The 13,190-nt window shown below is 42.7% G+C and overlaps 3 protein-coding genes across 5 annotated transcripts in view; 1 reads left to right on the top strand and 2 right to left on the bottom strand.

Annotated features, from left to right (window-relative positions):
* LOC131140608 (muscarinic acetylcholine receptor M5-like) overlaps positions 1 to 8,925 on the bottom strand; it is a 35,262-nt gene extending 26,337 nt beyond the window's left edge. For both annotated transcript variants that reach the window (XM_058091196.1, XM_058091195.1), the window contains exons 1-2: positions 7,713 to 8,925; positions 7,493 to 7,628 (exon numbers count right to left, since the gene is read on the bottom strand). The gene's annotated coding sequence lies outside the window, so the exon portion shown is untranslated. The remainder of the gene's footprint in view (positions 1 to 7,492; positions 7,629 to 7,712) is intronic.
* On the top strand, positions 4,658 to 12,043 carry prph2la (peripherin 2-like a). Of its 2 annotated transcripts, XM_058091199.1 has the most exons (5): positions 4,658 to 4,829; positions 4,903 to 5,660; positions 5,725 to 5,971; positions 7,732 to 10,099; positions 10,731 to 12,043. In XM_058091199.1, exons 2-4 carry the CDS (start codon positions 5,080 to 5,082, stop codon positions 8,002 to 8,004), a joined length of 1,101 nt encoding a protein of 366 aa, XP_057947182.1. In that variant the 5' UTR covers positions 4,658 to 4,829; positions 4,903 to 5,079; the 3' UTR covers positions 8,005 to 10,099; positions 10,731 to 12,043. The 2 variants fall into 2 exon arrangements, with proteins under 2 accessions (XP_057947182.1, XP_057947181.1); XM_058091198.1 differs by having other exon boundaries at positions 4,658 to 5,660.
* ubr1 (ubiquitin protein ligase E3 component n-recognin 1) overlaps positions 9,018 to 13,190 on the bottom strand; it is a 37,484-nt gene continuing 33,311 nt past the window's right edge. The window contains exon 47 of the mRNA XM_058091193.1: positions 9,018 to 10,976. Coding sequence (XP_057947176.1) covers positions 10,835 to 10,976 — 142 coding nt within the window. The 3' untranslated portion in view covers positions 9,018 to 10,834. The remainder of the gene's footprint in view (positions 10,977 to 13,190) is intronic.

The following is a 13,190-nucleotide window of genomic DNA, read 5'->3' as shown; positions in this document are numbered from 1 at the left end:
TCCTCTCTTGTAGAGAAGTATTGGATGACATTTTTAGCTAATTGGTTATTTTTAGCTTTATGCATTATTTTAGCTGTTTGAAGATGAACTATATCAGCAAGTTGAAGTATTTGTGATTTTAGAAATAAGGAGTTAGTATGTTCTCTGTAGGCGGCATTATGAATTATCCTTACTGACCTTTTTTGCAGTACATTTAGTGAGCGAAGATTGATCATGAAGAGGATGAAACAACTAACCCCCCCCTCCAAAAAAATATGTGCCCTGTGATTGGCTGGCCACCAGTCCAGGGTGTACCCCGCCTCTCGCCCGAAGACAGCTGGGATAGGCTCCAGCACCCCCCGCGACCTTCGTGAGGATGTGTGTGTCTACCAACCTGATGGTTCGATCCCCAGTCAAGGTTATTCTATAATATTTCAACATTCCAGCTGCACGGTGGTGGAGTGGCTACCACCCAGGCCTCACAGCTATGACACCCAAGTTCAATTCCACCCTCGGCCATCTCTGTGTGGAGTTTTGTGTGGGTTTTCTCCGGGTACTCCGTTTTCCTCCCACATTCCAAAAACATGCTAAGTTAATTAGCGACTCCAAATTGTCCATAGGTATGAATGTGAGTGTGAATGGTTGTTTGTCTATATGTGCCCTGTGATTGGCTGGCCACCAGTCCAGGGTGTACCCCGCCTCTCGCCCGAAGACAGCTGGAATAGGCTCCAGCACCCCCCGCGACCTTCGTGAGGATGTGTGTGTCTACCAACCTGATGGTTCGATCCCCAATCAAGGTTATTCTAGCCTAACAGTGGTGGAGTGGTTAGCACCCAGGCCTCACAGCTATGACACCTGAGTTCAATTCCACCCTCGGCCATCTCTGTGTGGAGTTTTGTGTGGGTTTTCTCCGGGTACTCCGGTTTCCTCCCACATTCCAAAAACATGCTAGGTTAATTAGCGACTCCAAATTGTCCATAGGTATGAATGTGAGTGTGAATGGTTGTTTGTCTATATGTGCCCTGTGATTGGCTGACCACCAATCCAGGGTGTACCCCGCCTCTCGCCCGAAGACAGCTGGGATAGGCTCCAGCACCCTCGTGAGGATAAGTGGTAGAAAATGAATGAATTAATTAATTTTCTAGAAGAGAGGTTAGCAAGCAGACCCCACTGCTAGGAGACCCGGGTTCAATCCCACCCTCGGTCATCTCTGTGTGGAGTTTGGGGTGTACCCCGCCTCTTGCCCGAAGACAGCTGGGATAGGCTCCAGCACCCCTGTGATCCTCGTGAGGATAAGCGGTACAGAAAATGGATGGATGGATGGAAACAGGAATGAGACAAAAAAAAGGCTTGCAAAACCAATTAATTGCAAACAGTATCAGCAGATGCCTGACAGAAAATAAATGAATGGAATCCACATTTTTGCCAAGATTTTGGATTTGGTTTCCGGTTTTTGATCAGCTGGTGAACAGATTGTTTCAATGGTTGTTAGCGATTCACTTTTTGCATTTTAAAGCTCTGCTTAAATCCTCGTAAAATATACATTTTTCAATTTTGATCATGTCAATTACTTTTATTAAGTATGACATTTAATCTAAGCCATCTAACGGCCTATTTGTCTTCTATTGTTTCCACAGCATAAAAAAAGGCCACATCGTGACTTGTCACCCACACTGCAACGCAACATTTTGGGGGTCTTTTGAAGACTGTTTCTTTTGTGTTGAGGCCTCATGGCGTCTAATGAGCTGCCTCATTATTGGAGCCGTGCAAAGACTTGACGCCGCATGACGGAGGGGCCGACTGCACTCGGCATTGTGGAGCCACAAATGACAGCAGCAGCTTAGCCCCTCACCGAGACCACCACAGCCCCCCACCCCACCCTCCATCGCTAATAACCACACCAAACTGTACGTTTCTTTGACTCCTATTATTTTATGGCTTCTAGTCGGATGTTAGAATGTTGGATGTGGCGTACCTGCGAGTGCGGTGACGGTGATGTTATTTGGCAGAGGAAAATAAAAGTGTTTTTTTTTTTTTAATTCAGAGAGAACAAAATTCAATTAATTCTACTCAAGGCTGCTTCATTCAGACAAATATTTGCCTTTATTGCTGTGCTTTTTTGACTGTGTTATTTCAAAAAGGCACACACGCATTGATACATGAATTAACCTCGTTTTTATTCCCCCGAGAACTTCCAACAAAAAAACGGCATGAAAGTATGACTATTTCTCATTCCGGTGCTCCTTTTAACTTTTTAATCATCCTCGCATTGCTCGCTTATTAAGAACACGACACAACAGTTTGTACACCGACTTTAAATGACATCAAAATGGAGAGAAAATCATTGAACCCTAGAAAATACCCAAACAGGCATTAACCTGGAACCTGGGTAAAACAGGTGAAATGTAACATATACAAAACGGGTTCTGGAGGTGAATCTAATCTAATAATGACAACATTCTTATTGCAAATGTTGATCCAAAATCGGAGAACATTAATGGACTTTCGCCCAAAGTCGCATAATAAGGATTAAGGGGCATAGAAACTCAATGAATTAATGAATTAATGAATGAGGCGTGTGAAAAAAGCCAATTAATTAGTTCATTCATTCATTAATTTTCTTCTTTTCTTCACGAGGGTCGCGGGGGTGCTGGAGCCTATCCCAGCTGTCTTCGAGCGAGAGGCAGGGTACACCCTGGACTGGTGGCCAGCCAATCACAGGGCACATATAGACAAACAACCATTCACACTCACATTCATACCTATGGACAATTTGGAGTCGCTAATTAACCTAGCATGTTTTTGGAATGTGGGAGGAAACCGGAGTACCCGGAGAAAAAACACGCATACACAGGGAGAACATGCAAACTCCACACAGAGATGGCCGAGGGTGGAATTGAACTTGGGTATTCTATGTAGGTGTGAGGCCTGCGCACTAACCACTTCTACCGTGCAGCCCTTCTTCTTGTGAGACGAATTCTGGTCGTTTTTTGTTGTTGAGGAAAGTAGTTCTGGCGAGTTGTTGAGGTTTTGCATCTTAAAACAATATGCGTTCAAATGAGTAATCACAAAACAGTTTGGAGTGGCCAATTAACCTAGCATGTTTTTGGAATGTGGGAGGAAACCGGAGTACCCGGAGAAAACCCACGCATGCACGAGGAGAACATGCAAACTCCACACAGAGATGGCCGAGGGTGGAATTGAACATGGGTATCCTAGCTGTGAGGTCTGCGCACTAACCACCTCTATCTACCGTGCAGCCCTTCTTCTTGTGAGCCGAATTCTGGTCGTTTTTTGTTGTTGAGGAAAGTAGTTCCGGCGAGTTGTTGAGGTTTTGCGTCTTAAAACAATATGCGTTCAAATGAGTAATCACGAAACTGTCAGACCTCACAACCGATCGGCTATTAAGAATCAGCTAGTAATGCCGTATGCAGCCAATCACCAAATGTCATCATTATTAATGTCAGCTACGTGTAAGTTGGTTTGTTTCGTATTAGAGACGGCCGAGGGTGGAATTGAACCCTTGTCTCCTAGCTGTGAGGTCTGCACACTAACCACTTCTACCGTGCAGCCCTTCTTCTTGTGAGCCGAATTCTGGTCGTTTTTTGTTGTTGAGGAAAGTAGTTCCGGCGAGTTGTTGAGGTTTTGCGTCTTAAAACAATATGCGTTCAAATGAGTAATCACAAAACAGTTTTCCATGAAACTGGAATTGAACCCTTGTCTCCTAGCTGTGAGGTCTGCGCGCTAACCACTCGGCCGCTGTGCAGCCCCAATTAATTAGTTGTATTTTTAAATTATGTCATAAAAAATAGGGGTGGGCTTATATTATGTTATAATACAGCATATAATACACATATAATACAACAATTGGGGCAGTTTTTGAGGAGATTTTGCACCTTAACGTATGAGAACTTGCATTGGACTTTTGTTACCATTTGTATTAGTAGTGGGACAAGTGATCCAAATATCAATATTATCGATATTCGGGTAGTATCGCTATAGAAATTCATTAAAACGTGATGAAATTTTTCTGTTATTGTGTCTATTTTATGTATCAGTGTTATGTTTATGGTCGTCTGCGTGTGCTGAGTCAGATTTTAATAATATGAATAATATTTTAATAACTGAGGGTTTTGGGATTTTTTTTGGTTGGTGTTGATGTAGAGAATGTTGTTGTTGCAGTTTATTTACATATTGTTATGTTCAGATTTGCCTTAGTTCCTGGTTCATGCCCTTATTTTGTATTCACTTCCTGTGTTGTTTTGTTCTGTTTTCCGTTGCTTTGCACTAAATCCCCTGCACTGTTTTCCATTTCAGTGATGTCTATTTAGTTCAGGTGTGCACTCCTTACGTTGTTGGATCATTGCTAGTTGTTTTGCTGCATTGCATAAGCCGTTAAAATACGTTTTACATACATTTGGGTCCTCATCAGTGCATTTTTTTCTTTGGTATCAGGTCGATACCAAAAAATATCGCATCGCTCACTTCTAATTTGTACGACAAAAACTCTCACTGGCTTTTAAGGTTTGACCTAACAAACAACATACAAGCGTTATTACTTTCACCGAGCTAGGCCAGTTAGATTTGCACAGGTAGCAGAAGGTGGGTCCAAAATAAATCCCTGTCAGGACCCAGGACTGATTAATGATTAAAGGGGATTAGGAAGGAGGGTCACGGCTTGGTCACTAGTGCGAGTAGCTGCCTTTATATCCGTCTCTACTACTACTACTACTACTACTATCACCACCCTTTCAATCATGGCTACATTTGAGCATGCCTGGAAGACGCCACGATGGGAAAAATGAAAGAAATGTCCCGTCAGCTTTTCTATTAATGCAAAGCAGGTTAAGGTAAGTGGATATAAATACTGTATTTGCGTTTTAAGAGACACTGCAATATTATGTAAACATTTTCCCTATCTAGTTCGGATTGTAGCGGTAAGGAAAGTTAAAGGACCTGAATGCAGCACACACACAATAAACAGTGAACACAACCGAGGCTAAGCTGCTTATGAAAGACTCCATCTTCCAAGCGGATGGTCAGTACCTTTTCCCGGCTGAACTTGGGGAAAACTGGAGATAATCTGAAGAGATTAAAACAATGGCTGTTTTGAAAGTGACTTTTACCAAGACCAAGAGGGACAAGCTAGCTCAGGTTCTTTGGATCCTGAATTGGATCTCGGTAGTGACGGGAGTGATACTGTTCAGCCTGGGCCTCTTCCTCAAGGTGGAGCTCAGCAAGCGTCGGGAGCTAATGGCCGACAGGGATATTCAGTACGTGCCCAATATGCTCATATCCGTGGGTCTCATCGCATGTGCCATTAACTTCCTGGGCGGGAAGATCTGCTACGACTGCGTGGATACTGCCAAGTTCTTACGCTGGAAGCTAGTCATGCTCCCCTACATCGTGTGCACATTCTTCTTCACCTTCTGCGTGCTGGTGGGGGCTCTTATGTGCTACACCATGCACTGGGAGCTGGATGAGTCCCTCAGGGAGGGCTTGACTCAGGCCATGAGGTTCTACAAGGACACCGACACGCCGGGAAGATGCTTCCTGAAGCGTGCCGTGGACATGCTGCAGATAGAGTTCCAGTGCTGCGGCAACAAAGCTTACAGGGACTGGTTTCAAATCCAGTGGATCAGCAACCGCTATCTGGACATGTCCCACAAAGAGGTGGTAGAGTAAGTACCAAACCCCACGCTGAACATCACCTTATCGAAACCACGTTAACGCTGACTCTCCTAGTCGCTTGAGGAGCAACGTGGAGGGCAAGTACCTCATGGACAGCGCCCCCTTCAGCTGCTGCAACGTCAACTCACCGCGGCCGTGCATCCAGCAGCAGATCACCAACAACTCGGCCCACTTCAGCTACGACCACCACACAGAGGTGCTCAACCTGTGGACGAAAGGCTGCCACCAGGCGCTCTTGGACTACTACACCGGCATCATGCACTCCATCGGCCTCACTGTGCTCATCACGTGGCTCTTTGAGGTCAGTGAACGCATCATAGCACAGTTGTTTTAGTTTAGAACGTTAAAATCATCACACAGCAACTTAACACTGAGGACCAGGCAGCCAATCATGAGCTATGACAAAGCTCACAACATCGGAAATCACAGGAGGTCATTACTCAATATAACAGTGCAACTCAAGGCGTTATCATACAAAGAACATCATCACACAGCAACTTAACACTGAAAAGCTAGGAAAGAAAACGCAACTTTGCACTTTGAGGTCAGTGAACGCATCACAGTAGAATTGTTTTAGTTTCCATTGCATTCTGCGCATTATGCCACACCGGACTGGCATAGTGTGGCTCGCACTGTGAGGACCAGGCAGCCAATCATGAGCTATGACAAAGCTCACAACAAGCTTGTCAACCCATCGGAACTCACAGGAGGTCATTGCTCAATATGACAGTCTGACTCACGGCGTTCTCTTACACAGAACGTTAAAGTCATCACACAGCAACTTAACACTGAAAATCTAGGGAAGAATAGAAATATGGGTTGACAAGCTTGGCAACCCATCGGAAATCATAGGAGGTCATTACTCAATATAACAGTCCGACTCACGGCGATATCTTACACAGAACGTTAAAATCATCACACAGCAACTTAACACTGAAAATCTAGGGAAGAAATAGAAATATCCATCGGAAATCACAGGAGGTCATTACTCAATATAACAGTCCGACTCACGGTGTTATCTTACACAGAACGTTAAAATCATCACACAGCAACTTAACACAGAAAATCTAGGGAAGAAATATGGGTTGACAAGCTTGTCAACCCATCGGAAATCACAGGAGGTCATTACTCAATATAACAGTCCGACTCACAGTACGTTAAAATCATCACACAGCAACTTAACACTGAAAATCTAGGGAAGAAATATGGGTTCACAAGCTTGTCAACCCATCGGAAATCACAGGAGGTCATTACTCAATATAACAGTCCGACTCACGGCGTTAACTTACACAGAACGTTAAAATCATCACACAGCAACTGAACACTGAAAATCTAGGGAAGAAATAGAAATATCCATCGGAAATCACAGGAGGTCATTACTCAATATAACAGTCCGACTCACGGCGTTATCTTACAAAGAACGTTAAAATCATCACAGAGCAACTTAACGCTAAAAATCTAGGAAAAAAAATAGCAACTATTTTAACTTCATTTCATTGGTCTCTCTCTGGGCTACTTTGGATCCGGCTAGTACAGGGTTCAAAGTTAGCGGAAATAACAGTAATTATTAGATTAGATCGATAACTTTATTCATCTCCAAGAGAAATTCACATAATAATTTAAAGTACATCATTGAAGTAAATAAATTTACATTATTATTTCATTGATAGTTATTTTTTTATTGTCTTACAGAAAATGAAAATAAGAGGTCACCTTATTTTCCGTGTCATATTGCGGTCATCTAAATTTGGGCCAGTATAGTAACAGGGGTATCTGTCATTTTGGAACCATAATGTATGATTTAGACTTGGGTGATCTATACCTGTCAACTTGGTGCTGTGTAGTGCAAAAGCAGTAGATGATCAGTCCTGGGTGTCGTCTCCGGGGATTGGCTCCAACCTCTGCTGTGAGCTTGAACAAGAGAAAAATGGCAGTCACCTACCAGTGACATACTGTACCTACAAACATAAAACAAACATAAAATGATGAATACCGTCCATCCAATGTCTATTCAGTGCACTATTTAATATACATGACATTACCCTCTTGTCCTTGTTTCAGTTGTCGGTGTTGACGGGGGTTCGTTACCTCCAGACATCTCTGGAGAACGTGCTGAGACAAGGAGACCCCAACTCTGAGTCTGACGGCTGGCTGCTGGAAAACAGCTTCATAGAGACGGCTCGGACCAACCTGAACATCATTAAGACCCTCAGTAAAAACAACCACGTGGACACCGCCAACAATGGAGACCCCAATATCAACATACCGTCCGCTGTCAAAGCCCACTACGGGCCGGACAACGTGCCTCCTCAGCCAATACCTGTAGTCAGCTGACCATCAACGTAAAACCGTTGTATTGTTGGACTTAAACTAACCTCATGAGAAGGTTTAAACATCTTTCGGCACCCTGAGTTGCCTTTTGTATGTCATTTTTTGCAGCAATCCAGCAGAATACTCTATGTCTGTACTTTTATTGATTGTTTTATCATGTCGATATGACTGCTAAGAATTATTGGGTGCTGCTCAAAGAAACCGATGCCTTTTTGAGACGTTAGTTGCAAAACATTACATTCATTCATTTTCTACTGCTTTTTCCTCACGAGGGTGACAGGGGTTTGCTGGAGCCTATCCCAGCTGTCTTTGGGCAAGAGGCGGGGTACACCCTGGACTGGTCGCCAGCCAATCACAGGGCACATATAGACAAACAACCATTCACACTCACATTCATACTTATGGAAAATTTGGAGTAATGCTAATTAACCTAGCATGTTTTTGGAATGTGGGAGGAAACCGGAGTACCCGGAGAAAACCCACACATGCACGGTGGAGAATATGCAAACTCCACACAGAGATGGCTGAGGGTGGAATTGAACCCTGGTCTCCTAGCTGTGAGTTCTGCGCGCTAACCACTCTACCGCCATGCAGCCAAATTTATTTCTTCTAAACCAAAAATGTACCACTTCCACACAGAATTGAGGAGAACTTTTTTTTCCCCCACTCTACCATTTCAGACACGCCATGGCTGACTTCATGCAGAGTTAAGGCAATGTAATGTAATGTAATGTCTCAATATTTTAGCTAGCTGTGAGGTCTGTGCGCTACCCACTCGACCGCCGTGCCGCCAAAACATTACATTATATGGGCAAAAGTATTGAGACATATTCGACAAGCTTTTGAAGAGTCTGTCGTCTGTGGGAATTTTTGTCCATTCACACAATCCCTAATACGGGCTACTGTTGCGGGTGTAGCCCATGCCAAGCTACAACTCAATTCAACTTGTACCCCCCCCCCCCCAGGAATGGAACGCACATACAGCAACACACCAGTACAAGTGTGTTAATATCTTAAATTATTTCCCGTTATTATATCTACTATTTAGTTTAATGAGTGTAAAGGTGACTATAGGGGTGTTATTTCATATCTAGAGGGCTCTAATAATGTTAAAAGTTATATTTAGAAGTTGGAAACAGGTTTTCTATTATCCAACTACAGAAACACAGGAATACTACTTTGCGGGGAATTCACTTATCAAGGCTGGGTACGGGAATCAATTAACTTATTCAATACCGAAGACGTATTTATACGTTTTATACACCCGGACGCCCGATCCCAAAAACATATTGATACATCTTTTAGGTTTTCTTTGGGTGCAAGATGGTGATGACGCAACTGCACGCTAAAATAAGTCACCGGTAGATCATTTTTCAGCCATAAAAAGCCACAAGGTGGCAGAAGAGAATTTGATAAGAGTTCAATATGGATCTTTAACACTCCATAGCAAGAAGGAAGCGGAAGATTTGTAGCAAAAAAAAAAATGTAGGGAAATTTGAACGCATGCACACACACAGTTCATGTTGTTATACTTGTATGTAAATTATTTGGATGTAAAACAACCATTCTTTGTGATGTTTATGATGCGGTATAGTTGTTTAGATATTTGATATGTCACAAAAGCAATACACTTGTGTCAAAGTGAAAGTTATGCTTGAAATATATCTCTTTTCTGATGAAAAATTGGACTCCCAAGCTTTTTTGGTAGGTTCCACATTCATATAGCCATACAACACAATATAATAACAGTCATAATACTAAGTATACGAAGTATATTAGTGCGTGTGTGAATATAGTACGTATAAACGAGTGCCATTAACTTACATTTCTTTGTAGAAAGCGTTTTATGAAAATAGCTTTACTTGTTTTGATTTTTGGATATCCAGCGTTGCCTCGACACATCCAATATGGCGGCGACGTTCGCGCTTGATTGCAAGCCACACCCCCACGTGACATTCACGCAAGCGAGCGGTCCTGCGTGTTTGTGAACGCGCATGCGCGCGCTGAGTGAGACGGTGTATGCTAGCTAGCTAGCTAGCTAGGTGATGATATTCTTTGGGTTATTTTAGGCTGAAAAAGTGTTTAAATTCGGCACCAGGTGAGGTGATAGCAACTTTAATGGACTGTACATGTATCAAATGTAAAGAGACATATTGGTACTTTGACTCATGTTTTTTTTTTATTACCGTAGCCTGTGTGTAAGTGCTATCAAATAGCACAATCATACTAAAGTCACCTATTTTCCAAAGGGTAAGACATGATAAAAGTATGAATTCTATGAAATCTATACACTTTGTGTACTTCTTAGATTTGTGTTGAATAAATAAACACTATGTAGTCATCAGAGTAAGGTTATATTCATTTGTGTTTTGCAAAACAACAAAGACTAGATGTTAAAAATGAGTCGAAAAACGGATAAGTAGTAAATAATAAATGGGTAAATTGGTTAATAGACATCACTCTGTGTTATAAATCCACGTGTATAAGTTAGAACAAAGTCAGACCAGCGTGAAGGTCAAAGGTCGTGGTGTGTGGATCTAATGTATGTCTATATTTAATCCGGTTTCTACTGGTTTCTCCTGACAGGAGCTTATTTGCATTCTCACAGCAGACAAATTAAAAGAAGGCTAATCCGTTAGGAAATGTTTCTTTTTCTGTCCATTTTTACCCTTCCTCCCTTCCTCCATCCATCCCTCCCTCCCTCTTCTGGCGGTGTCTCTGAGCTCCAGCAGGAGGCTTTTGGCTTCCGTGCAGATACGTGCCCTCAGGAAGCAGCAGAGAGCATCTCCACACGAGCTTCTTCACGACGCCGCCTTTGCTGCTGGCTCCACCATCACAACATCTGCCAGTCAAAAGCAAACATGACGTTGACCAACTCCAGACTGCGAGCGATTTCCTCCAGGATGCAGTGCTGCTGCCACATCTGCTTCAACTTCCTGTAACGCTCCGGACAAAGGTGTAATGGATTGCCCCTCCTTGGGTTGGGAGACAAGAACAAATAAGTCTTGATTAACATTGGCAGGAATTTGTGATTTTTTTTTGTTATTTTATATACAATATAAAAAGATCTGACATATTTGCAGGTTAAATAAAACGCAAATAAAGTAAAGAAAAAAAAAAGTGTTTCTATTTTCCAAAACTACATATAATGCCATTTTGCTTTGTTTCTTTTTCAGTTTCTGCCATGAATTTGACTGGTGAGCACGGCGCTTTTATTGTGGAAACCGTTTATTAAAACAAACCAATCTGGAACAGCAACACGACGAGTGTTCCGTTTGCACTTTAATCTTGGTAGACATGATCCTGTACCAGCTCCAAACACCATCTTGTTACGGGTAACCAAGTTCAGAGCTACTAGATCAGCATTGAAACCAAAATTTAAAACATAATAAAACAGAATGGCATTATAAGATAAGAACACTTGTTTGTTTCTTTACTTTATTTGCCTTTTATTTAACCTATTGACTTGTCAGAGCAGGGTTCAATTCCACCCTCGGCCATCTCTGTGTGGAGTTTGCATGTTCTCCCCGTGCATGCATGGGTTTCCTCCCACATTCCAAAAACATGCTAGGTTAATTGGCGACTCCAAATTGTCCATAGCTATGAATGTGAGTGTGAATGGTTGTTTGTCTATATGTGCCCTGTGATTGGCTGGCGACCAGTCCAGGGTGTACCCCGCCTCTCTTGCCCAAAGACAGCTGGGATAGGCTCCAGCACCCCCCACAACCCCCGCGGTAGAAAATGAATGAATGAATGAGTTCTCCTCCTATTTTGTGTGGAAGTGGTAACTTTTTGGCTTCTTATTTAGTCTTTTTTTTGTCTTCTTATTTTACCATCTCTGTGTGGAGTTTGCATGTTCTCCCCGTGCATGTGTGGGTTTTCTCCGGGTACTCCGGTTTCCTCCCACATTCCAAAAACATGCTAGGTTAATCGGCTAATTGTCCATAGGTATGAATGTGAGTGTGAATGGTTGTTTGTCTATATGTGCCCTGTGATTGGCCCTGTGATTGGCTTGTCACCAGTCCAGGGTGTACCCCGCCTCTCGCCCGAAGACAGCTGGGATAGGCTCCAGCACCCCCACAACCCCCGTGGTAGAAAATGAATGAGTTCTCCTCCTATTTTGTGTGGAAGTGGTAACTTTTTGGCTTCTTATTTTGTCTTTCCCAACCGTGGGCCATCTATGTGTGGAGTTTGCATGTTCTCCCCGTGCATGCGTGGGTTTTCTCCGGGTACTCCGGTTTCCTCCCACATTCCAAAAACATGCTAGGTTAATTAGCGACTCCAAATTGTCCATAGGTATGAATGTGAGTGTGAATGGTTGGTTGTCTATATGTGCCCTGTGATTGGCTGGCCACCAGTCCAGGGTGTACCCCGCCTCTCGCCCAAAGACAGCTGGGATAGGCTCCAGCAACCCCCGCGACCCTCGTGAGGATAAGCGGTACAAAATGAATGAATGAATCTTTACAACCGGGCTGAGTGATTAGCATACAGGCCTCACAGCTAGGAGACCCGAGTTCAATTCCACCCTCATCACAGGCAATTCAATATGCTTGCAATGAATGAATGTCATCAATTTGCCTACTGGTGATGTTTGTCGCTATTCCATTTCTTTCGTTTTCTGAAGAATTTCCTGTTTGATTTTGATTTCGGAGAATAGATGCTGTGATATTTTTATGAACCATTCTCCATCTGTGAAGGGTTTCCCCCACTTTCTTTACAATCTCCAGTGGAGTCACAACACTAGCAGCTGAGTTTGGAGCGTTTATGGAGCGTTTATCCACTTCTTTAAAGTATGTTAGCTCCGCTCTACGTTCCGTGGTCATTCCGAAATCGCTCTCTAACACCCATCTGCAGTTGAGCACTTTTCATCCAAACAGAACGCAGTCTAGATGCATTCATGGACTTGAGGTGAGTTGGATATTATCTTTTGCAGAATGCACATTTTCTCCACTTTGGTGTAAAAAAAAAAACAAAAGATGAGCTAGTCTGATTCAATTTTAGGCTAAGGTTTGAATTTTTGCTAGACCAAAAAACTAACCTTATTCAATTTTTACATTAAAGTATCAAATTGAACTGAACTGATTTTTTTTATTTTTAATAAATATGGTAATGGTTTAATTTCATTTGAACATGCATCAGATTGAAATTGAATGCATCACATAATCAGTTCACAGTTCCACATGTCCAAA

This window comes from Doryrhamphus excisus, chromosome 13, assembly GCF_030265055.1.
Source record: "Doryrhamphus excisus isolate RoL2022-K1 chromosome 13, RoL_Dexc_1.0, whole genome shotgun sequence".
NCBI classification, from domain to species: domain Eukaryota; kingdom Metazoa; phylum Chordata; class Actinopteri; order Syngnathiformes; family Syngnathidae; genus Doryrhamphus; species Doryrhamphus excisus.
This window is presented reverse-complemented; position numbering and strand designations above follow the sequence as displayed.

What these genes read in the sequence shown, in the direction of transcription:
- prph2la (XM_058091199.1), top strand. Translation starts at nt 5,080, where the DNA reads ATGGCTGTTTTGAAAGTGACTTTTACCAAGACCAAGAGGGACAAGCTA. An exon ending in TCCCACAAAGAGGTGGTAGA is followed by an intron (nt 5,661 to 5,724) that starts GTAAGTACCAAA and finishes TGACTCTCCTAG; the next exon opens with TCGCTTGAGGAGCAACGTGG. An exon ending in TCATCACGTGGCTCTTTGAG is followed by an intron (nt 5,972 to 7,731) that starts GTCAGTGAACGC and finishes TCCTTGTTTCAG; the next exon opens with TTGTCGGTGTTGACGGGGGT.